At 40.5% G+C, this 25,456-nt stretch overlaps 1 protein-coding gene across 11 annotated transcripts in view; it reads right to left on the bottom strand.

The window, feature by feature from the left end:
- cadpsa (Ca2+-dependent activator protein for secretion a) overlaps positions 1-25,456 on the bottom strand; it is a 166,735-nt gene that overhangs the window by 26,006 nt on the left and 115,273 nt on the right. For 6 of the 11 annotated variants that reach the window (XM_041946652.1, XM_041946647.1, XM_041946639.1 and 3 more), the window contains 8 exons: positions 23,440-23,596; positions 19,814-19,955; positions 15,244-15,399; positions 14,303-14,450; positions 11,177-11,251; positions 9,274-9,357; positions 8,645-8,677; positions 5,009-5,116 (listed from right to left, as the gene is read on the bottom strand). In XM_041946652.1, the coding sequence (XP_041802586.1) occupies positions 5,009-5,116; positions 8,645-8,677; positions 9,274-9,357; positions 11,177-11,251; positions 14,303-14,450; positions 15,244-15,399; positions 19,814-19,955; positions 23,440-23,596 (903 nt within the window). Of the gene's footprint in view, positions 1-5,008; positions 5,117-8,644; positions 8,678-9,273; positions 9,358-11,176; positions 11,252-14,302; positions 14,451-15,243; positions 15,400-18,168; positions 18,304-19,813; positions 19,956-23,439; positions 23,597-25,456 lie in introns of all 11 variants that reach the window. The other 5 variants (XM_041946624.1, XM_041946616.1, XM_041946607.1 and 2 more) reach the window with 1 other exon arrangement.

The following is a 25,456-nucleotide window of genomic DNA, read 5'->3' as shown; positions in this document are numbered from 1 at the left end:
CTAGTGGTCCCTGAATGGAACACACGCGTAGTGTTGATATCAAGTTAATGCATTATGGCGATCATCAACTGGCACCCCCCCCGGGCCAAATTCAGCCCACCGAACCGTCCATAGCAGGTAAATACTGACTGGGTGTCAGAACAAAGAACAGGTCACAGATAATGTTCTGTACATCAAATAAAACATTAAGTAGGCTGTAGTGATTTCAAATCACCAACTTCTTCACATCAGGCTGGCATAGAAATGAAGGAAAACCTGACGTGGAAACTCAGTGATAGCAAGTGTCTGTGTGATTTGGCCTTCATGGTGACATCACCAAGAACCTCTGAGGAAGCTCAAGCTCCAGCCAGCTTCTCAGATCTTTGCTTTCAAATGTGAATTTGCTCAGTTCTGTTTAAGATTGACTGACCCAAACCTGGAAAACCAGCTGCGAGTAGCATCTTCATCATCACTACCATCTGACATCAGACACCTCGCCAAAGACAAGCAGTTCCAGTCAATGTAGAGTCTGATACATCTTAAAATAATTTTGTATGGCCAGGAGCGCCAAGGAGGAGCAAGGGAGGGCAAGGCCACCCTCATAAAATTGCTGGGCCCCGTCCCCCAAGTGAGCATCCCCCTCCCCCTGTTGCATGTAAGCTTCTCAGGTGCTACCAATCACCAGTAAACCCCCTGCCCTCGCAGTTCATATCTCATACGTATTTCTATCAGTCATCACACTGTAATCATTTCATTGGTTCACTCCAGCACTGCAGAAAAAGAGAGTTGCAGCACTTGATGTTGCTGCTGCACAGTCAGGTGGTTCATGTTGCTCTCAATAGCTCCAAACAAATCAGTGCTGTCAACCTGTTTGAATGGCTTCAGGCAGGACAAACAGCACATTGATTACTACATGTTATTTGACTGCACTTATATTCAATATAGCATTTTTTTCTGGGGAGTGGTGGAGAAACAGCATTAATCAGTTTTTCTGTGTTCATTTAGAGGAAAGGGAGACTGCTCCCATAATGTAGAATACATTAACAATAGTGGGAAGTAAATTATCAAGTGCTGTACTTAAATATAGCTATTTGAGTAATGTATATTAATACATCAATAGCTAAAATTCAATAATATACATTATTCTGCAATGGGTCTGCACAATGAGGACTTTTTGTATTGTAAATATGTTTTGATTTTAATACTTTTGTAATTTTACTTCAGTAAAATTTTGGGTGCAGGACTTTTACTGGTCCTCTACTTTTTCCACCACTGATTCACAGCAAGTATGTCTTAATATTTTTCTCATGCTTCTATGGTGTCAATTAGTCACAGCCAAATGTTAAGAGAGATTTACATAAACATGCACAACAGTTAATTTAAAACAAGATACTTGTGCTCAAAAAGAGGATTCATTCTCAGTGAAGAACCTTGGACCCCTAATCTGCCTCTATACATGCCAAAGAGCAGTGATTCCTAACACGTCTCTGGGGGTCATCAGGTGGATACCTCCCTTCAACAGTGTTCCCACTACTTAGTCCCACTACACCTCCAGGAGGCTAGGCGGTGAACCCGCCGTCCCAGAGTCACCCCCCCTAGTGCCAGTTCACACGGCTCACATCCATCTCCTGCTCCACTTCCCCTAATGGTGGCATGTCAGGTGGAAGACCTATGTTCCTATTCTCCTTTGAATCTGAATACGTCAACTTTAAATACTGTTCAATCTCTGATTTCGTTGCCTTAAGTTGCCCTCCTTTTTCTTGATTAAACAAAATTAAAGGGGTTCCTAAAAAATGCTGACCTTGCACATTCCTTCTTCTTTCTCTTCTCCCTAAGGCGTTCTGCCCTTCTGAGTACAGCTAACCTGCTTCTCAGTTCCTCCTGCATCATATTGATTCCCTCCCTTTCTTCTTCTGATGCCTTCTGCCACTGCTTTCTTAACTGCCTCCTTTCCTTTACTAACTTCTCTATTTCTCTTTGCCGCCTAGACTTGCCGACCTGCACCCTCTCGCCTTTCCTTTTGACAAGCACCCCAAATCTCTCTAGACCATAGGAGTCGATCACATCTCCAATTTTATCTCTCTACTACTACTACATCTCCTCTAAGCCTGCTTTATATGACTGATAAATCTCTATTAACTGCCTCCCACTCTTTACTATCATTTGCCCTCGGCCACCTAACTCTAGCTTTCTGCTCCATGCTTCTCTCCTTGGCTGGCCTGTTGACCTCAACACCAACTGCATCCCCTCTCCGTACCTCCTCCTCCCCAGTGATAGTGTTACTGATATCCTGCAAACTGTGGTTTTCTACCTGTCGCTGGACTTCATCTGACTGACTCGACTGACTTCTCAAGAAATACTGGTCGATGCGGCCACTCTGCCTTTCCACCGCTAAACACTTCCTCTTTCCCTGATGAGTTCTAAGGCCTCGGATTGATGTTATTTTCTGCCAGCCACATGGGCAAACTTTTTATCCTCTGCTGCACAACTTTTGCTCTCCTTAGTTGCCTTCACTGTCACCTGAGTACTGCTACCTCTGGCCCTAAGAGATGGGTCCGTGCCCCCATCCCTCACTGAGTCATGTATCCAAGGCATAGTCATATCCGTTATCCTGTTCATTACCATGCAATCCACCTGTGAGTCATCTTCCACCCCTGCTCTTGCTGACTCTTGGGGTATTTTCCTTATATTGGTTGTAGCTAAGTCTGGTTGTAGCAAGGCTAAGTCTTGCCACTGCTGCCATGGGTTGCTAGCCCATACCAGCACCGTGGGGTCTTTTCCCTCCTGTCAGCTGTCTTTCCAAGCAGTCACATGGTCTTTCCCTTGTTGTCAGCTGCTCTATTCACAACAGTCACTAGCCAAGCTAGTTGTGAGTTAATTTAAACACAAGATACTTGTGCTCAAAAAGAGGATCCATTCTCAGTGAAGAACCTTGGACCCCTAATTGATGTCAGCAACTGCTCAAATGAAGCTCATAAAGAAATTCAAAGAAGGTCAAAAGTGCAAAATGAAGAAGGCAACCAATTGCATTCAACAAAAGATTTTATTATATGATATATCCAGGGAGACGGTTGACAAGTGTTTTCCATGAATGGGCTGTCTTAAAGCAAACTCATTCAACCTTCTACAGTGAGAGAAAGATGGCAGAAAGCAAGCCAGGAAAAGCATACAAGTGTTTGAAATAGCCATTGTATTCTTGCACCACAACAGTGAGGACATCTGGGAACCCTGGCTGTGAGCACCAAATGAACTTTACTGCATGATGACAGCTCAAAACATCTCCCGACACAGACACATGAATCTCAGACTCAACTGCTGATCCATACAATGACCAGCAAAAACATTCAAACTACACAACCCAAGTAAGGCTACAGTTAGTTAAATTTTCTGGTGAAAGGGTTCCACTCAGAGATCCAGAGGAGACTGAGTCCTGAATCAAGTCAAGACAACTGAGAGAGATAAAGAAAGATGAAACAGTGTTAAGGTTAATACGTCTAGGACATATATTAAATACACATTAAAACTAGTGTTTGCCAAACATTTTCATGCCTGCAGTGAGGGCCATATGTATTTGGACTTCTGTTTGTGTTATTTTATCTCTGTAGTCTGTACTCCAATACAGAATCTGAAATTAAACAATGACTATAGGCTTCAAGTACAAACTCTAATCGTACATTTGTGGGTCTTTTCAGATGCATCAAGTGAATCATTTAGTAATTCTAGCTATTTAAGAGACTGCCAGTTTCAATAAATTCCTATACACTGACATAAAATGGTCAAATTTAGGACAGATTTCTTTCTTTTTTATTTTTTACAATTTGATGTCTAAATAATAACTATCCTCATACTGAAGCTGAAAGTCTACACATTAAACACATAATCTTTGTTTCATTTCAAATCCAATGTGATGAAGGACAGAGCTAAAATAACCAAAAATTGTCATTGGGCTCAGACATTGTGGACATGAGGTGTGGTTCTCAACATCAGGAACCAGAGGTCAATCCCAGGCAACATTTCAGCAGGTCCCTCTATGCATGATCACCTCTAGGCAACACCATGAGGATGGGTTTATCTCTCTAACACAGAAACAAACCATTCTGCATTTTGAGGCTCCATCACTGTGAAGATTTGCTGTAATTGAGGTGACAGGTTATCCCAGTGCTTTGAGTGACCCCACTCTACCACACATCCCAGGGGAGCATACAGGGGAATCCTTGACTTGAGTCTGCAGGGAAATACACTCATGACCACTTTATTAGGTACCCCTGTATAATCTAATGTAACCCAACACTCCAGCTCAGCCATAAAATCAGCTTCATGTTGCCTAGAATGCTCCGTTTTTTTTAAGCTGTCATAGAGGTGTTAATTCATCGTTGGTGGTTGTGTACAGAGCTGCATTATATTCAGAGGTGTTTTTAAAATTCTGCCCCCTCATGTATGTAAATATGGAGGGCAAAAAATAATTTTGTGTCCATCATCATAGCATTCATTTTAACAACAAATCTATTAACCAAAGATAAACTTTATATGCCAACAAACACCAACAACTGCAATTAGTTTGCGATAGATGTAGGCTAACTGACATCTAGTTATGGTCGCTAGTAAAGCGAAGCTCACACTAGCTAACTGCAATGACAATATATCTAGCTATTATCTTAAAATAAACATTAATTAAAGCCAACAAAAGAAAATAACATCACTGACTAGACCCACGAGAGGTCAACCAATGCATTAAAATTTCAAAAATGCAGTCATTTCATGAACTTACCAGTGAACGTGCTTGGAAAACACTGAAAATGAATGGGGCTCAGTGCTGGAACTACTCGCTGACCCACGACGAGTTACTTTCTCATTCCACAATTCCAACAGAAGTGATGCACCGCTCTTTTTCTATGGCACTGGGTACTACTGATAGGAGTGACTTGGATTTTTAAATCTTCTCCTACAGGTGATCATAGGTGGAGTGAATGAAATCTTGTCATAACTGAGCCTCCCTTTGATGGAGGAAGAGGTGCTGTGGCTTACTTACATCAAATAATCTCTCTATGTACACCTCCTCGTTGACCTTCTCCCGCAGCATGTCCTGGGAATGGCGAACAAATGTCACATAACCGTCAGCAACGTCCATCCCTGGCTTCTGCAAGGAAGGAAAAATAGGAAATGGCACTTGCTCAGCCAACTGGTGATGTGCAAAAATATTTTAATGTCCCATCCAAGGGAAACCAAATTTTCTAAATACATACAAAAACATACATTTTCCTTTGGACGATAACAATGAAAAACTACAGCAATTCAGTTCATTCACTTTGAGTATTGGGTTGAATATTTAACTCAGTGTAAACACTGTATAGCTTCAATTAAGAGCTGGAACAAACAAGATTTATTCCAGCCTTTAAATTATTTAACTAAATGATCAGTTAATATTGGTTAATGCAATATTTCAAGGAGGAATTTGCAATTTGCTTGTTTGAATTTGTTTTCACATTTTCAAATAACAGTGAAAATGCTTTGTGAACTACTGTCACAGCTGTTGATTTTTAGATGCTGTCGGAGGTGGTGGCCATATTAAAATGTTGAGAATATTGTTTTTGCATTCAAATATTATCTTGAGGATATGTAGAGACACATTTTTGGGACTATAGAGGTTATTTGTCTTTTTGGCACACTCAATGCAACAGATATAACAAGACTTAAGGGTACAATATATGTAAGAACTTGACAAAGCTTGCATTTACAGTTTACAATACAGTTTGTATTTCCAATGTGGGACTGGACTGTAACACAACTTTACAAATGAGACTATCCCAGCTTTCTCCAATGCCTGTAACAGCCTATAGACTGATTTCTACATAAAGGACCCAAAGGATGTGACATTTATGCACATGAGCACTGCCTCTCTTCTGCACCCCTACAGGGCCAACAGTGAGCAACACTAGCTAACGTTAGCTTGGAAATGGAATCAGCTAATGTCTTCAAACAACCAGCACCTACCACAACACCGAGTCCAACAAAAAAAATCCAAAGTCAAAGCTAACATTAATGCATGGTATGTGACATATTGTGATATTGTGGTTTTAGCTGGATAATTTTAGCTATCATTAGCATGCTTGCTAATTTCTGAGCTAGCTGACAGCAAAATACTGCCTTGAATGGATAACATCAATCAGTAATTTGGTAAGCTTGTGGTTTTCAAATTACTTGAGGTAACATTACTGACTAACCAGCTGATCCATGCAGCATAGCTAAATCTCAGTTAGCTGGCTATCGGTAACTTGCTTGCTTGCTAATGTTATCACTAGCAAAGGCGAGAGAATAAACAACAAGAGCTCAGAGTTTATTGTTTAAACTTTTGGGATTAAAAAAAATCCAGTTTCTCAACCTGCCTGCAGTAGTAAAGTATCTCTTTATCTACCTGATAGATTGGCACAGGATTTTGTATGGACATTCATGGTTCCCAGACAGTTAATGACTATGGTGATCCCTGATTTTTTTCTCTAGTGCCACACTGAGGATGACATTTATGGTTTTCAGTGAAATGTTTTGACAACAACTGTGTAACAGTTATACTACTAACCATTGGACGAATTGCCATGATAATTTAATATAGCGGACAAAGCATACACAATACACAATACTGCCAATTGGGAGCAACTCAAGACCTGTTCAAGGACACCTCAACACAGGGACAGGAGGAGCTGGGGACTGAGCCACAATTGATCAAAATTTTTTTCAGTTTTCATCTGGCATAATCGTCAGGTCAAAATTAATGATGTTCCTTTTGTAAAATACCTGCAAAACGGATGGCAACCCATTAGCTGTACTTTGTGTTTAGTGCTAGTGGGCAGATGTACAGTATATGCACATGCTGGAGTAAGATGGTGACAAAGGTTAACATTTGCATCAGCATGTTTGTGTTGATGCTGTGCCTAAGAAGCTGTACAGCTTCACAGAGCTACCAGCATGGCTATAGACTCTTACTCTTGTTAAGTTACATTAGGACACGAAGGTATTTATATCATTTAAGCGGAAGTCAATAAAATTAACATTCAAATTGAGATAGCTCTCTAACATACTCAGTTATTATTTGGAGAAGAGGAACGCTTGAACCTCCAAAGAAGTGTTTCATTTACAAGCATGCAGACTCAACTACAGGGCAGTTGTGCTCTTCAGTCAGCTCTTGTGGGAGAGCTGAGCTCGGCTGGGAACCAGCCCTCACAGTCTGGGCATGTGAAAGTGAACAGGGGCACTGGAGACACTCAGTTGGGCTTGAGGGAGAGAGCAGATTGTTAGGAGGCCTGCCACTCTGACATCTAAAATATTCACTGAGGACAATGCATTTGTAAACAGCACCTTAGTTCTCTTCTGTCTTCCATCAACTTATCTTACCATGTTCAAGATAACAAACGCTTTCCTTTTGATCTCAGTTTCTCAGGTTTCTCCAATTACGGATTCCTAAAGTCACTAAAGAACTCATCCTTAACTGCTACCAAACTTAGTTAACACATCTGCAACGACACTTACAATGTGTAAATGAGTGTCTTTTTTACCAGTGAATGTCTAATTTTGTACATTAAGGACACAATTAGCGTTCTGGGCTGGAAACTGCGACCCCTGCCAGTGTACACAGTGCCTCGTCACATTCACTGACAAGGCATTAATTTGAAATTTGGCATGCTGCTACGGCCGAAGTGTTGGCAGCTTATACAGATCTGATGTGTACACACACACAGATACACACACACACACAACACCACCACCACCACCACTGCCACCCTGACAGCAGAATGGGCATGTGTTGTAAAACATGGACTCACAACGTGGACTGCACAGAGCGAGGCACGAGGCATGGCTGCTTGGCCACATGCATATGTGGGGGGAGGAAACACGGGTTGGTGGAAATATGACAACTAATACCATCTGGATTATGATTCTACATGTGAAAGCATGGTCAAATATTTGTATGTGCCCAAGAAACACACACAAACACATGCATCACTAGGGAAATATAGTCATTAAAAGCAATTCAGCATCATTTTTAAATGTAAAATAGACATCTCAAATTTACTGTCAATTTCAGCCATGACACCTTTTCAACTGCAAATCACAAGAATTATTATTACTGTGTACTGACTGAACTAATACTAATCGGCTGTTCTGGTTTTCCTCCGGGTTAGTCAACTCAGAGTTCATGGTTAAACCCAGAATTTGTTAAACCTGCCGTCTGAAACAGGACCCTGGTGTTTATCATGTAAAAAAATCTCACAAACAATGCTGTTTACGTTTAGTGTTTTTAACTAAATAAACTGAGATTTGAGGATTTACAAATGTGTGTGAATACATGTCCTTCCTCATTAAACATTTAGGCCAATTTTGAAGAATATTTCAAAACCTGTATGGTTTCTTTCCATGTTTACATTGGCTAGCAGTCTTCTTTTCTGTTTTTTACTGGTACATAGCTATGTTTCTATGAGAGTTTGTGCTAGAGACCAACAAAAAAAATCAGCCAGTATTATCTTATCTAAGATATGCTAGGATTATATATATATATATATGGTTACTTTACAGTTTTTGTAGGAGACAGGGATGAATAATAATACGGTTAAGACATTCAATGAGGTGAACTTCAATAAGTATACACACAGACGAATGAATAAGTCTCACTTACAGGGACGTCCACATACTTTGAGGCAGCTTTCACCTTGACATAAAGGAAAGAGAGAAGAGAGTGAAAAAACAGCTGTAGCACCACTTTTCAGAACACACACTGCCGTGGAGGTACTGTACAGCCTAAATTAGTGCCTACTGAGCTGGCAAAAGTGCACTCATAGATTCAATAACCTGGCTTTTGTAATGTTTTGGGAAACTAGCGTAGCTATTAAGACATTTCATGAAGAATTAAAAAATGTCAAACTGTATGGAAATTAGCATTGTTTTTGTTAGATGGTGATAGAACAACTAAATCCATCCTCTAAATTCAGTCATCTTAACATGGTATCCCAAGAAGTGCCGTGAAAATGAACAATATCATCGTTTATTTAAAAAAGAAACCCAGAAGTGAAAGTGAAAACATTCAAACGTCTGTTATGATTGTTCACTACATTGTGAAACTTATTTAAAGAGGCGCAACTAATACAAGTATGGATGGTCAAATTTAAACTTGGAATATTTACAGCAGTTAAAATTTCTGGTGCACTGCTCTGGAAAATTCTCACCAACAATGAAGCTGATGAGTAATCTTCTGGAAGGTGTTGGAATAGTACTGTTGGAAGCATGTATTGTAAATATGATACTTACTGTGAAAGAAAGGAAGGAAGAGAAGAGTGTTCCCTCATCATATCTGGAGAGTTTGGCTAGCACGCTCTCTAAAATGACCACGAACTGAGAAAGAGAGAAGACAAAAGCAGCAGGGGGATTACTTTACTTATGCAAAGGGAGGCAGTGTCACAAAGTACAAATACTCCATTACACTCAAAAGTCTTGTAGTTCCTTTCTGTTGTGAGCAGTATTACTTTAATGTGTTAAATTATTGAAACATTAAAGTGTAAGCAGTATCCTGTTTTAGTGGTCATCTCTCAGTAGTTATTTTGAGTCTGAGTTATTTTGTCTCAAGAGTCTCCTTGAGTGATTTTTTTGTTGTTTTGTCTCCCTTTGTGATCATTTTGAGTGCCTTTGCAATTGTTTTGAGTCTGTTTGTGGTTGTTTTCAGCCTCTTTGAGTCCACACTTACAGATAATCTGTGTGTGAATCTTGAAGCCTCACTACTGGTGTCCCTCAGGGTTCTGTTCTGGGTCCCCACCTCTTTTTCTTCTTGCAAATCACTTGGCTCTGTTATTCACTCACATGCCTTTTCCTGTCTCAGCTATGCACATGACACTCAATTCAGTCTTTTCCCTGGTCTGAAACCCATGTGGCAGTATGAATCTCTGTATGCCTGGTTACACCACCTGAAGGTCAACTTTGACAAGACTAGCTGCTCTCTCTTCCAGGGATGGCACCTCAAGTCAATGACCTCTCCACTACCACAGCCAGGTGTCCTTCATTGCCAACATGGCGACAAGAACCCTGCAGAAACAGTCTCCACAATGTCAGAAGGATATGTTTGTCCATTCTTCACCAAGAAAGAGCTAGTAGGATCTGGTGCAGCCTTTTGTTATCTTGCACCTTCACTCCTGCAGCTTGCCCCTGGCTGGTGTGCGTGTGGTTTCCTGATATCGAGCAGTAGGTTGTTCTCTGTGGATCACTCTGCAAGATTGTTGATTTCCTCCCAAGATCAATTCTCATTGCTGTTTGTATTCTGGCTAATGATGGTCTGCAAACTTCACAACAGAGTTCTCTCCATGTTGCAGTCGAGGGTGTGCAGCATGAACAGAGTTGGAGTGAACTAAGCAAAAAGCCCTTGGCTCTGACGTTCAACACTAGGGTGGAGGAGGCATGACTGCCAATCCTGGGGTCAGTTTGCAAGGAGGTCCAGTGGCCACAGTGTTGGTAGTAGTGGCGTAGTGAAGGTCTGTGAGGACTGAGTGGAGGGCAGTGGATTTCTTTTTTATTTTTGATGTTTTTGTCCGTTCTTGATGTGCTGGAGAACCAGTTTCAAAAGCCACTTCATCAGAGTGGGGGTGAGTGCCACACAACATTAAACACTGCAGTTTAATAATGGATTATACTGGATTACATTTATATGACACTTTAGCATGATACTTGACACCTCAACCACCACCAATGTGTAGCAGTCATCTGGGTGGTGAATGGCAGCCATTTTGTACCAGAACACTCACCACACATCAGCTTTAGGTGGAGAGGGGGAGAAACATTGAGCCAGTCACACAGTGGGATAATTAGGCAGGCAGGTGGAGAGAGCCAGGTTGGAAATTTTGCCAGGACACTGTGGAACCAGCCAATAAGTGCCATGGGATCGTTTGCCACATATATTCGGTGTTGGTGGTGTTGAGGTCTCTCTCCATTCTCTCCTGATGTCTTTGCTTTGCCTCCTAGATAACAGCTTTAAGTCTCACTTTGACGCCGTAGTATGCTTCCTTGTCACCAGCTTGTGGTAGTTTTGAGTCTCTTTATAGTTGTATTGTGTCTATTTTTGGTCAGTTTGCATCTCTTTGTACTCGTTTGATTGAATTTCCAACAACAAGTGGTCATAATCGCTGCATTGTAAAAGCATTCAAATTTATATTCTACTGTTTTCTACCTTAGCAACCAGCAGAGTTGTCATCTCCTTCACCGTTTCTTCAATAAGATTGTCAATTTGGGAATGGTATTGTCTCTACAGAGGAAGAAAGAAAACATGTTACTCTTCTCATCCACACTTAATAACCCCATCACGAAGTGACATTAAAGGCAAACACTGGATTTTTTTATATTAATGTACACTACCTGCAAGAGTCAGATTTGACTATCATACTTATGATATCGCAATAACATGTTACTGATGAGCTGCAGTTATCCAAGATTTTGGAACAACATACTGTTACAAATGCTGATCATTTCACACATTATTATTTACTTGAACCTGAAACACCTAAACCAATTGGAAGATCAAGAATGTAATAAGACACACAGAGAATGTCTGTCATGATTTGAGCAGACCAGTGGTTTTCTTGTCACCATAATATGCTGACACTATCATAGGAGGAGAGCCTGAGTGCTACCAAATAGGCCAGCTAGTGCAAGAGAGAGTTCACAGAGGATGGAATGGAGGATTTACTTTGGAGTAAAAAGGACAGGGTTATGGCTTGTGTTACTTGCCCTATTGGATCCATTTCCCTGTGTTTGAAATCTTTCAGTGGCTAGTAACATGTTATCTGTTATGTCTCGTCAAATCCGTTAATGTGTTTTGTTGACAAGCGTCATGTCTTGTCTTGCACTTCCTGTTTTATTGTGAAACCTAACTCTCCTCTCGTTTCAGGCCCTTGACTTCCCAGTGTGTTTCCCGCCTGTCTGATTGTCTACCCCGCCCTAATTGTCTCCACCTGTTCATTGTTACCTCGTGTATATATAGTCCGCGTCTCCCTTTGTCCTGTGCCAGATTGTCTCGTGCCATGTCTTGTACTGCCTTGCTGTCTAGCTTTCATGATCCTTGTCTCCTGATTACCTTGTAAGTCTTGTCTGTAGTATAGAGTTATATCTTTTGTTTGATACTTTGCCTTAGTGTTTAGTCTTGCCTTGCGCCTTTTGTTTGTACTTTGTTTATCAGCCATAGTGCCTAGTTTTTCCTTGAGCCTTTTGTTTGTTACTTTTATAAATTATTCTTATTTTGAAAATCTCGCTGCTGTGTGGGTCTGCGTTCTTGAGTCCAGAAACCTTGTGCCTCCGGGCCTGTCATTATCATAACTGACAGGACGAATGGTCATAACTTGAAAGTTATTGTATAGGTAAAAATAGTTTTTAAAAAATGTCCCATGTTCCTTTTAAAGCAGGCATGCCCCAAACTAACCCTAAGGGTTGGCGTTTAGGCCAATTCATCCATATTTTAATGGATCAGTATTGGCTTAAATATATCTGAAAAGTTGGTCTCAACTTTACCATATGTACCATATTCAACAGTGTGCTGTCCACCTCAGCCTGCTACTGTTACCAAGCTGCTCTCAACAGAGCAGCATCCAGTCTCTTTAGTGTAGCATTTTGCTACATTTTATTTCATATTGTAGCAATAATTTTCGTCTAATCAGCTTAAAGGTTTTGAAACCAGACCTGCAGTATCTTGGTGAAGCAGTTTGTGAAGAATAAAGTGTGTCTAATCTTATAGCTACAGCTGATATTACAATTTGCCAGTTACATGTTAATCAGCATCACATACTGAGCATCTTTGGCACGAACATTTCTTTCTGGATGAAATTAATCTTATCTGTATACTAGGCCTAGTGTACACTGGGCAGCTGTAATTTAAGTAAATATAAGAATTGGATCAGACTAGAACATCTTCTCTGCAATGGGAGTGAATGGTGATGTGGTCCTAATTTTTATTTATTATCTTTTATGTTTGCATTGCTTTGTTTGTTTTTTCATTAGTTGACATATTTGTTTTGCAAGATATTCAACCCTTTTTGGCAAAAACGTAGTATAGTGGGCATTTATTTGCATTGCATACTACATAAATACTGTATGTAACGAATCCAACTACATTTGAACAAAGCAACGAGATCCCTCTTGTGATCAAAAGTCAGTCAAACCCCCAAATTAAATGTTCAAGGATTTCAGCAGTGTACTGTCAGGATGTGAGGGTTGGAGAGTTAGAGGGAGAGATGTTAAGGTTAACAAACACACATGTCAGCTAAGCACAACACTCATTGCTATTAGACAATTGCAACTGCTAAATGGACATGCAGATTGAATAATGTATCCATCTTTTATTTCCAGGTTTTTCTTTTTAAACACAGTTAAACATTAAACAAGTCAATTTATATGTTAGTGTGCACTGGACACACTGGTTTTTAATCTAAATGTCAGCAATTTGCTTGAAAATGTAATTGTATGAATAGACATTTTATTTTGGCCTACTTCTTGATGAATTAAATTATTAACATGATAAATACTTTTTTGTTTGTTGGTTTTAGTTGCATGTAAATTAATGCTTTATAACCATTTCCAAGACCTCCAAGGTTCATCTCTAAAGAAAGGATGGTCCAGTGAAGGCCTTTGGAACAGTTAGACCTGCTAAAGAGCTGCTGTCATAGACACTCAGAGGCAGTATTACTGCGAGGAACCCTTTTGTTTAGCCTTGTAGCACCAACAGAACAGAGAAGGACTTTGCAATAATTAATTCATCGTCAGTAATTGGCATCAGCCTTGAGATTCTGTGAAATATGAGATTTCTCACTTCTACCCCATGTATATTCAATACTATCTACACATATGCTGATGAAATCCAAACAATTCAAGTGGAGGGAGACACACAGGGAAAACTGATGACTAATTATACATTTGGGAATTGGAGGGTGAGATTTCAATTGAATTCATAGCCACACTTACCCAGTCTCTAAAAAACTTTCATAAGACAGAGAGGAGAAAAAAAAAGCAGCAGAAAAGGAGAAAGACAGAGGTGACATGGCTCATGTAAAATAATGTGTAAGTCAGAAAGATGGATTCAAGTAACAGAGAGGGGAAAAAATAACTGAAAGACTTTCCCACATTTATCTGCCAAGGCCATTCACAATAGAAACAGAAATCATTTGTTTTCATTCACATCCAACTTTTATGAGATTTAAGAGATATTGTATAATATTGAGCAGTCTATGCAGATACAGACTTTCTCCAAAACGGTGCTCCCACTCTTTTAAAGAAAATGAGTTTCAAGGACATGTTTACTGTCTTCTACCTCCTGTCCCAGGTCCATGGCACACAGCTTGGCGGACTGGGCCTTGGCATCCACCATGACATTGAACATGGTGCAGATGGACTGCGGCACGCGGAAGTCTGTGGCCCGGCTGCTCTTCTGAAGCTTGGCCTCGAATGCTGCCCGTGTCCTTTAGACAAGAAAAGGAATGTTCAGAGTTAGAGCGAGGATTTAAAAAATACTGAGTACTAGTCCCTCAACTCACCCCACTGACTGAATATAATAATAATAATAATAATAATAATAATAATAACAATAACAATAACAATAACAATAATAATAATAATAATAATAACAATAAACATTTTTATAGCGCCTTTCACACAAGAAATGAAAAACATGCTCAAAGTGCTTGCCAACAAAGAGAATAAAAAAATTGAAACCCTGAGTACTGAGAAAACAGAGACCCCACCCAGGCAAATGTTAAAAACAACAACAGCATAAACAATCTTAACATCATCAATGGTAGCTATGGACAGAAGTAGAGTAACTAAATGTACTTCAGTACACATCAGAGGAAAACAACATTTATTTGACAACTGTAGTCGTGCGTCCTTACTTTTTGAAATTTTGCATTAAAAACTATAATATGTATCTCTCTCTCTCTCTCTCTCTCTCTCTCTATATATATATATATATATATATATATATATATATATATATATATATATATATATATATATATATACGCTTCCATAATAACATTGCAGAGTTGTCCCATCCTGTCTCAAAGTGAAATATAAATCACTGGGTTCTGTTTTGCCATCTGATCATCCTCGAAATTCATGGATCTGACTCAAAGTAGACTTCCTCTATAGTATTTCATGTCTGGCATATCCATGTTGCTACTACAATTTCTACAAATGATTAGTTACTGCTATTTGCTTGCAATCGGACCCTTACATATGTAAACAGTATATTACCGTTTTACACAGGATTCGATCATGTCACTGGACATCAGCTTCAGTCGAGTCTCTAGGTGTTTGCAGAACTCCTCCTCTGGCCAGTGGAGATCTCTGATGAAGGTCTGCAGAGCATCCAGCTTCCAGAAGAGATCCTCAGATGTCCCTGAGCCATTGCTGCAGGGCCACAGGGCAGAATTTAGCATTTTGAAAACAAGAGCTCTGAAAAAGGGAAAACTGTTGGTTGTACATGAAATGCTTGAATGGCTACTTTGAATTCATGCACCAGGTAACAAAACCAACTTTTTCACTACTTTTCACTTACTGAAATGATAAAACATAATAAAAGTTATTTGGATACTCTCCTCAGATTGACCTTTGCGGACCGTGTACCATGTTCAGTGTGTAGACTGTCTGCACTTCAGCATAGTTTGTGCTGAGGGGAGGCAGGATCCTTGCTAATCCTGTTTTACACACTACACACTGAGTAAAGGTGAAAATTTATGCACCTTCCATTTTGTCATTTACATACCAAGCAATATTAGAGAGTTAGTGTGAATGTGTGGGTGCAGGATACTCATCTTTCTACAGTAGAGTGACAATTAAAGAAAACAGTACTAGAATAAAGCAGGAAAGACAAAACACTGAGTGTGCGCTCAGAAACAAATCAATGTATTTCATTTAAAATGAATAAAAACAGAAAGGAGGAAAGACAAATGATAAATGTCTAGCCATATTTCTGGCTATCTATATGGATAGATTCAGGGTTGCCACTCATTTTAAGAAATCCTTTTTCAGGATATTTTCAAACTGAAGAGGCATGTTGGTGAACGGCACTGTAGTACATTACAAAATGTTTTTATCTGCAAATAAATTCAATTCACTAATTTCCAAGAGATTTCTACTGTTTGTTTAATTCCTGCATTAAAACAACAGGTTTGTGTGGATGTGTGGAAACCCTCAGTTTGTTAATGTCAGCTGGGAAAAGTGGCTACATGTTTGGGTGAAGTGGAGGAATGCTAGGACCAGGATTAACAACAGGACTGCAGCTGCTGGGATTCTGTTACCACTGACAACATTATTAAGGCCCTTACTTCCTTCAGTAGCTCTAAACTCCACTCAGTCCCAGCAGACTGAAGCACAGTGCAGGGACAAATCCAGACACAATGGGCCCCTCCTCAACCATCCACCCCCTAAAAGTGCAAGGGCCAGGGTGCTACAACATCAGGTAACTGTGGGAAAGGCTTTGGAATGGAAACATATGAAAAGATGCAAGGTCACAACTGGAACCATCATGTCTGATGTCACGTCTCTGTATTTACAGAGTGTAAATACTTTTAGTTCTGGTGGCTGATGAAACATGTTTCCAGAGTAATTATCAGAGAATATATTAATTTAGATCTTGAGATGATTCTGAAAAGACTTGTGTCATATCCTGTGGGGTTTATGGACAGCTATAGCATTGCGACTGAGGAATCTCGATTCTGATGACATGTGTGGATTAACTTCTGGTAACCAGACAGTATATTTGGAAACAAAATAAACAGGGAGTTTTTTTATCAGTTCTAAATTACTGAACTAGTATAACTAGTAACAGCTACGGCTACAGCAACAGTGAGACAGTCACCATGTGAGAACCGTGCAAATTTATTTTCAATTGTTTTTGATGTTTGTGTGAATGAGGATATTCACTTACAGTAGGAGAAGGACGAATGCCTTGAAATCAAATTAGCTGTGGTGAAGCTGGTGGCCTGTAAAAAAGAATTGCCAGGATTTCCTTGCCAAGCGTTGTGAAGCGTACCCTGTTCTAGGTGCTGCCTTGCAAAGGGAGCAGCAGCAGGAATTCTAAGGTACAGGAATTATATTCCATAATATCTGAAGCAGAAAATCAATTTCATGAATTTGAATCTTCAAAGTCAGAATAAGTAATGTAAGGTATCATTTATTTAAAAATGTGCCATCATCAGATCCAAGTAAAAAAAGAAATAGTACTTTACAATGAGTATATATTAGCATGGTGATGTTGCATAGTAGCATTTAGCTACACACAGAAGCTAGCATGGCTGTAGACTGTTGTTTATATCTCTACAACATTAATCCACTCATGAAAAAAAAAAAAAAGATGTGTGTAGAAATTATGAAATAGTAAAGTTGCATGGCTGCTCGTCTGTAACTTCACCAAGGCAGCATGCAGAGCATATATCCTCAGTGTTAATGAAAGGTGTGATTATCTTTTAGTGGCTTGTTGGTTAGTACTTTCTGTCTCCTTGTTATGCTTTTGCATCTTTTCAGTCCATGTATAAAAATACAGATGTGGGGGTGAAAATGGTGGGGTTCAATTTCCAAGTCACTGCCTTCTCCATCGATCCACACACACCATGCCGTGACGTTGGCATAAACGTGGCTTTGTAAAACGCAACATTGGCAATAGACTACCGCAGCTATGTAGGTTGTTTAGTAATCTTTATGCATTCCTAAACCTGCCTCCACTGCTCCTGATCTTGGAAAGTGCAAATGAAACAAGTCTACCATCTCACTGATATTTTTGTCTGTGTATCCACAAGATTCCAGATGAGGGAATAGGGATGGATGTGCTGCAGTGACAGCGTCACACTCTGCAGGATGCTGCAGCGTATGAAGGAATATTACACCTTTGAGCCCTGTTGATGGTGCAGACAATGTTTCGCTTGTTTTCAAAGTGCTATAGATGATCTATCAAGTGTTTATTCAGATATTCAGAGTGGTTTTAGTGATATCACTCACATAAGCCCCACTGTCCAATGGAAGCACTGTATGTAATTCTTTAAAAAAAGCAAACAGTTTTGGATGTAGACATACAGGTAAATGACAGGTAATTCTGCTGCTTTGGGGACATATTGCCTTAGATGCCACGTTCATGCCAAGGACATGTGTGCATGTCTCAAGCTGTACAAGGCAGATACACACTCTGAATCATAATTATCTGTCATCCAGTTGGGTGGAGAAAAGCTGGGCATTTGTGGGATGTTAACACTTGGCACTGTTAGATTTGGTACTTTAGGCATTTGGAGGTTAACATTGGGCAGAGGGCTTGTTAGACTCCTGTGGAGAGAAACACAATAACAGAAGAAAAAAAAAACAGAGATTCTACGTCAAATCTGATGCAAACGAGTTAAAAAAGCAACAAACTGAACATAAGTTAAAGTCACACTTTACTAGAGATACTACTACAGATACACTCTTTGGTGTTGTTATACTCCCATTAGCACTCCTATATCCAAACTAGCTCACTGCAATTTTGAAACCCAACCATGAGAGTCCCAAATGTACATTATTTGCTTTTACTATTCTGTGACATGTAGTATATGGTTGACTGGAAAAATACTAACAGGAAGTGTGTTGATGTACACCAGAATCCAGTGCTCAGTATCGTCACTGACTAAATTAAGTCTGCTGTCTCAAACACGTACGAGAGGGACATCTGAAAAATATATCTAAAGACTCAAAAACTCAGTCAGTTGTAGAGAAGTATGGCATATTAATCATGGTGTTATTACTTGTTTGGACATATACTTTCATTCCCCTTTGGTACTTTATCAGTTTTTAAATTGTCAATTGCCTTTTCTGTGTACACTTCCAAAATATCCACCGTCCACATTAGACAGTACTGCTAGTGTCTATTACAGACCTGGAATTACAGTACAAAAGTGTAACAGCACTGTTGAAACAGCACATTGACTCTGGGGACCTGAACACACTGCAAACAATATGTTAGTATGTTCAGTTGCAGCAGAAATGAATAATGATAGAATACAAAAACAGAACAACAAAAAGACTTTTTACGACGTTTTACATGTCATGACGTGTGAAAAACCCTCAGTTTTTGTGTCCAAATTCCCAATCAACTGTCACCTGTGTTGAGTTTCTCAATTCAACCAGGTGCAGAGAGGAAATACAGGGATTGGGGGTCGATGATTGGTTTATTCCAATATTAATGTATTGCATATATTAATGTATAACAACTCTAATACAGTTTCTTCTAAAAACAATTAGATTTTTTTTCTAAATAAGTGTTGATATCTTAAAATGAGTTAAATGCTAATTCAATAAGATATTCCAATAATAAGAGTTGTGAGTCTCGGGAGCTCAGAAGGTTGATTGGTCCTCCGCCAATCAGAAGGTCAGTGGTTTGAGCCCTGGCTCCTCCAGTCTGCAGTATCTTGGGCAAGATACTGAACCCATATTGTTCCCAATGCTGTGTCATCGGTGTGTGTGTGTGTGTGTGTGTGTGTGTGTGTGTGTGTGTGTGAATGTGGCACGTGTTGTAAAGTGTCAAAGTAGAGTAGAAAAGCACTACATAAATGTAGCTCATTTACCATTCCCACCCCTTTTTTTATCCGTTTCTACAAATGCAGAATTTAAGCAGCTTTAGAGAGAAAACAGGGTCGTACCCAGTTCAGTGCAGGTTTACTTAACAAAGTGGTCAATAAGGAGGAAAACCAAAGCTAAATCTGTGCACAGATCTGCAATGAAAAAATTGCTTCATCCTACAAGAAAACACATCCCTAAAGCAGCTGAAGATGATTGGTCAAGTAAATTAAGGCATCCTTACTTGACAGGTTCCCAGGATTCCCTTTCAAAGCCTCTGTGAATGGACTGAGCAATGGAGGACTCCATCAGGTCCACATATCGCACCACCAGGGGGGCGTACAGGTCCTGCAGGTGTTTATGGAACTTCCCATTGCACAGGTTATCTGAGGGAGGGATGAGAAGGAAGAAAAAAGACATGGAGGTGACCTAAGCACATAAAAGGCTGCACCGTGCAGTTTCAGTGTTCATCAGTGTGCATCATAGACACATGTTGATGCCAACATACATAAAGAGGGTAAAGGTCAGTCTACACAGGAGGTGTTTTAGCAAAGTTTTTCACTCTGCTGTCTCTCGCAAATGTCACTGAACAGATATGTTTTTTTCTTTAATCATTATAAAGGTAGGCAGAGACAGCACATGTTTCACTCATGTTTATATGTGTAACTGTGACTCAAAGGGTTTTTTCACGGTCCTATGTGTTTACATGCATGCCGGGTTGCAAAATAAATCTGATGGGCGGTGAGACAAGCAAGAGAAAAGCCCTGTCCTAGACAGTGATAATGAATAATAGCAGGGATGTCGATCAGTGGCTCTTCATTAACAGGTATGACAAAGCAAATCCCGTTTTCAATCTTCCAATCTAAACAAAAGGTCGGAGTCTCGGGGTATTTCTAAATCTAGTCCGTCAAACACATTTCCCCCAGTCTCCCCCGGCTCCCAACTGGTAAAAAGGCAACACTGACAAAGACCACAGGAGATAAAATGGAGGCCAGTGTGTGCTAATGTGATGCCTCACGGCTCCATGCAGTGTGTCTGCTTTTCCTCTCCCTCTCTCTCTCTTTGTTTTTCTCTCCCCCTCTGAGCATGTGTGTGTTTGTGTTTGTGTGTGTTGGCATTGGAGTCAAGGTCGATGATACACAGTAGGTGCAATGTTTGTTGTGTTCCCTGATTGCCACTATCCCAATTAGCCACTTGAGCGGCTGCTGTCCACTTGGATGTGTTGTGTCCAGGAGTGTGTTCGCAGGGCTCGCCTTGGCCCAGCTACCACTGCTTTAGACCTCATTAACTCCTCGAATGGCAGTCCAACTTTGGCGCCTGTCTAGTGCTAAGGCTATTTACTGCTACATAAGTGCACCGCTGTGGGGCAACAGAGCAGATGACCTTCTGTGGAAAAGATGTCCCCATGATGATATGCTTTAGTAAAGTGCTGGTGCTTGTTACACTGTGTGAGCAGTGGGGGCTCTGCTGAGTCTGATGTTGGTATTAAAGAGGTTTTGCTAGGTGCAATGCACTCCTGCAGGGACTGCTGACATCACTGTGCTACAGAGCGCTGTGGGCTGACGCTTTGTTGGAGGATAGTCGGCACACTGGCCTGATGAGCTCCAATGTTCGTCACCTTGCGTTGGGGCACTCCACTGACTTACACATACACACAAGATGTTTACTAGTCATGAGGACTACAACTCCGCCTCTGGAAACAGTTTTATAATGTCTGCTGTGACTCTGGAGGAGCTTCGTCAAGTAATATGATGTCATGATGAGACTACAAATGTATAGCAGAGAAATGTGTTACAAACAGGAGTGGAGTTTACAAGACATGGGAGTTTACCAAGAAGTGAGGGTTTCATAAAAAAAAGCCAACCGTGCATTATGGGGAATGTAGGACGCAGTAGTTTTGAAGACTGACTGATGTCAAACTAGACTAAAAGTGAGGATATCTCAACCTCTTCTGCCGTAGTTTCAGTTCAAATACAGCAACTTCATGATGTGGGGGCAAAGGTTAACCAAACACACAAATGTATAAAGAATATTGCTACATGGTGGTACATACTTGGTGAAACTGTCAGGAAACACCATTTCTTTGCAAATGATTGCATTCTGTTTTTATTATGTTTAACACAGATTTTTCAAATCGGGTTTGTAGTCACTAGAGTGCCAAATGTTGTATGTACTCATACAATGATAATGAATGAAAAGAGTTTCCAGCAAATATTTATACCATTTTCTCCTGTTTGAGTACAGTGACCAGCTCTTGAGGAGCTTAGAATAATAATAATTTTGTCATTTGTCTTCTAAGTTTTAACATGTTGCTCTGAAATATCTGACGTCCAGCTGAATGAATGAGGCATTAGGGGCCTGTTTTTTATAGCCATTCCATTATTGCCAGCATTGTATAATTTCCTTTCCCCTGCTAACTGCTGGCTGGTGTAGCTACTTTCATTGGTATGCATTTCAATTGCCATTTTCACATAACTGACACTATGTAACAAATGAGAAGGTGACCAATTTGATGACACTAACAAGTGAGCATAACAAGCTATTTACGGTCATCTCTGTTCAGCTGAATGAGTGGACCACGCTCTGCCTTCTCCTTGACTCCCGACTGACACACTGAAAGGGGGAAGCATTCCCCGGGGACCATTAGCGCCCCGCAGACTGAGCCTGCATTGTGAGCAGTGAAGTGTTTCCTTTGCAGGACCAGGGACAGCTCCACAGTGTTCCTGCAGGCAAGTGCATGCAGTTCATTAGAGGGATTGTTGGCCGGCAGCAACCAGCATCAAGACCTGACTATTATCTTCAGTCAGACACTCTCGGCCCTGTAATCACACACACGCAGTTCAGTATGTAAAGCGCTCCAGGCCAGAAGGAGACATCTCACATTAACAGGAATGATTTCAGAGACATTTGAGAGGTGATTTAGGAAGACTGGAGAGCACAGGCAACAGCAGCTGTAAACTTTCATTATTATCATGTGGACGTCATTTAGAAACATCCAACTTTCCAAAATCGTCAAGTAGGATTGGTGGAGTTAGGGAAACACATCTCATGATGATGTTTTGGTATTAAAACTTGGATGGAAAAGCCTTCAACAGAAACTTTAGGAGTTACAACAACCTTGAACACAAAGAGCTCTTATGGAGAAACAAGGAAACATAACATTTTTTGGCTCTTTGAAATGGAGAAAGACATGTTGGGGATTAAACCCGGCTTTGTGGCAAGACCTTCCTGCTTATACTGACACATTGCATTATTCAAACTTCATGTCAGGAAAGAGAAGAGGAAGTAAGAGAACACGCTCCGGTATGTGTTGAGATCAGCCAGCTGTCAAACAAGCACACACACACACCAACACTCCACACACACATGATTGGCATGTATGTTTGCAGTTAGCTAGCAGCTACAGTATGGAGAGTCTGTAAATTAGATGTTTGTGGTAAATAAACACAGCAGTCACATTGTCACAAATGATGTGAGGTGAAAATAATTGCATTTGTGTAAACAGTACATATGTCAGTGTGTCTTTTTTAATCCTGATGCACACAGTGAGAAGATATGTTTTCATTGATGCCATGTTATGCTAATCTGACTTTCCATTCCATTCTACCCTTCATCAGGCCTACATCCTGAGTGTCTGACCGTTTCTTCACTGACAAGGCCTCTACTGGGCTTGGGGAACCTCCAGCCCCCGGCCACTGACAGTTTGATGAGGCAATTCAGAATTACAAAAAAGCAATTATTTTTTTCAGCACAAAAGAAAATATCATAAAATAGTCTGTTATTTTCTTTATCGCCCTGCCCACCCACAAGGCACAACTAAAAGGCACGTTCAGCTTCTTTGGTGAATGCTTTTGATAGCTCTTTACTCACAGTCCATTCTCAGGAAGTCATTGAGTAGCTGGAAGAGGGGGAAACTGTCCCAGCTGTCGGGCGGCTGAACTTCAAGAGCCGCATCCATGTCAGCTGAGTAGAGACACAGGAAGGTTTCTGCATGCTCCACCATCAGGTCTGACCACCACGCAAAGGCCTTCACATGGAGTATAGGAGAGACAAAGAGAGAAGACAGAATACAGAGAGTGGAAAAAAATCAAGAAGTTGAGAGTGAAAGAAAGCAGACAAATTAGAAAAAGAGAGGGTGCTTATAAGTGCTCCCAACTGGGCATGTCTTAAAGAATTTACAGTTAACAGTCTGAATCTCATTTAGCATAAAGGCTGAAGACATAATGAAACTCCACTGATCTATTGTAAAGGCTCTTGACTAGCTCTCTCAGTTTTCACCGTATGAAATCAAGTTGTTGCCTCAACGACTTCACTGCGTGATCTCCAGGGAAGGATTCTTCACAACTCACAGCAGAAAAAAGAGTGCTTGGACACGGAAAATCACACGCTCTTCTGTTGGCCCACAGCGGAAACTGCAGCAGCTCCTTGACAGGCATGGCAGGGAGGTACTTAAACACTCACCCACTGCTCCTTAACCAAGTCAATCAGAAGAAAGGAGGTGGCGAGCTGCACTGCGCTCATATCTTCCCATAAAACAGACGCAGTGGAGTGATTGTTAGGGACCAGGCTACTCTCATGCACACTGAAAACACTTGCTTTCCTCCATGCACCCCTCTTGCTGGGCCTCTTGAAAGGGACCCCTGAGGATCCATGGTGTTTGCTCATTCACATCAAGCTGTCAACACTGTAATGTGAATGTACCCATGGGCTTACGTGGTGGTGGAGGTTGGGGGATGGGGGGTGGAGGGGTGGGGGGCATGCACTTGCTGTGGGAGCTCTTAGCATTGGATAGTCGGTGTGGGATAGTTGGCAAGAAGGTACATCCAGTCAGTGCCACTCATGTAGCCATCATTTTTACATTCGAGACTTTTGAAATAGTGTTTAAAGTATATTCAAATCACAGAAATAATCCAAAATTAAATAGAAGTAAAACTTTTTCAAAAATGCATCAGGCAGTAGGTATTTCAAAAACATGTCACGAAAGAACTCTTCTTTTAACACCATCCTGACGGTACAAATTCATTCTCAAGAATTTACAGTTTGAACTTCGTCTCCTTCGTTGCACCTCCATTTATCAACCCGAACAAAGATGGCAACCAGAAAAGATAGCTGGTTATCACACCCCATGAACCTGGTCGGCTGTGCAGCTGTAAAACTGTGAGGAAAATGAAACGCTAAAGCCGTCGAACAGAGTCTGTGTGCCAAAATTTTGATGCAAAAATGAGAAAAACTGTAGCGGTGATAATGATATTTGCTTTAATGCTACTTCACAAAAGAAAAAAAAGTACTGAGTTCACTCAATCTTGGCAAGGCGACGAGAGGATAGTGAGATTCACCCGCTTCAGACTGCTTAGCCTGGGTCAAGACTATGGAAGCCTAAAGAACTTTTTTTTGTGTGCCATAGGCAGCTTAGCGTTTGGTTTGAATGTGGCAGCTATAACTTTCCTGTCACCATTTTGCTTGGAGGTGCCACATATGAAAGTCCCTAAATTTGACTTCAGCATACAGCAATAGGAACATTTTTGTAGTGGCAGGACAGAAGAGTTGTAGAAGATTATGAACATGTCAAACCTGCTGCAACTTTACTCCTCATTTTTGATAAAACTGTGGGTCATTTCTATAAGTTGAATGCAGTAATCAGCATGAAAGTCTTCAAGTTAAAATTGGTGACTATATGAGAGTCACAAAATGGAGCTAGTATATAGGATGTGATACAACCAGCATTAGAGCCACATAAGTGAAAATGAACTGCATTGTATTCTAATAATCTTGCCTCCTGAATGTGTTTTTATTGGGAGTTGATCAAAACAAAAATGGAACTGATACCATTTGCCAGAGCGGGAGTCTAACGCTGGTTAGGTTGGTTCACCGGTGTGCTCAGATCATT

The sequence above is a fragment of the Chelmon rostratus genome, chromosome 2, assembly GCF_017976325.1.
Source record: "Chelmon rostratus isolate fCheRos1 chromosome 2, fCheRos1.pri, whole genome shotgun sequence".
NCBI lineage: Eukaryota > Metazoa > Chordata > Actinopteri > Chaetodontiformes > Chaetodontidae > Chelmon > Chelmon rostratus.
Note: the sequence above shows the minus strand (reverse complement) of the source record. Positions and strands in the feature narration are given on the sequence as shown.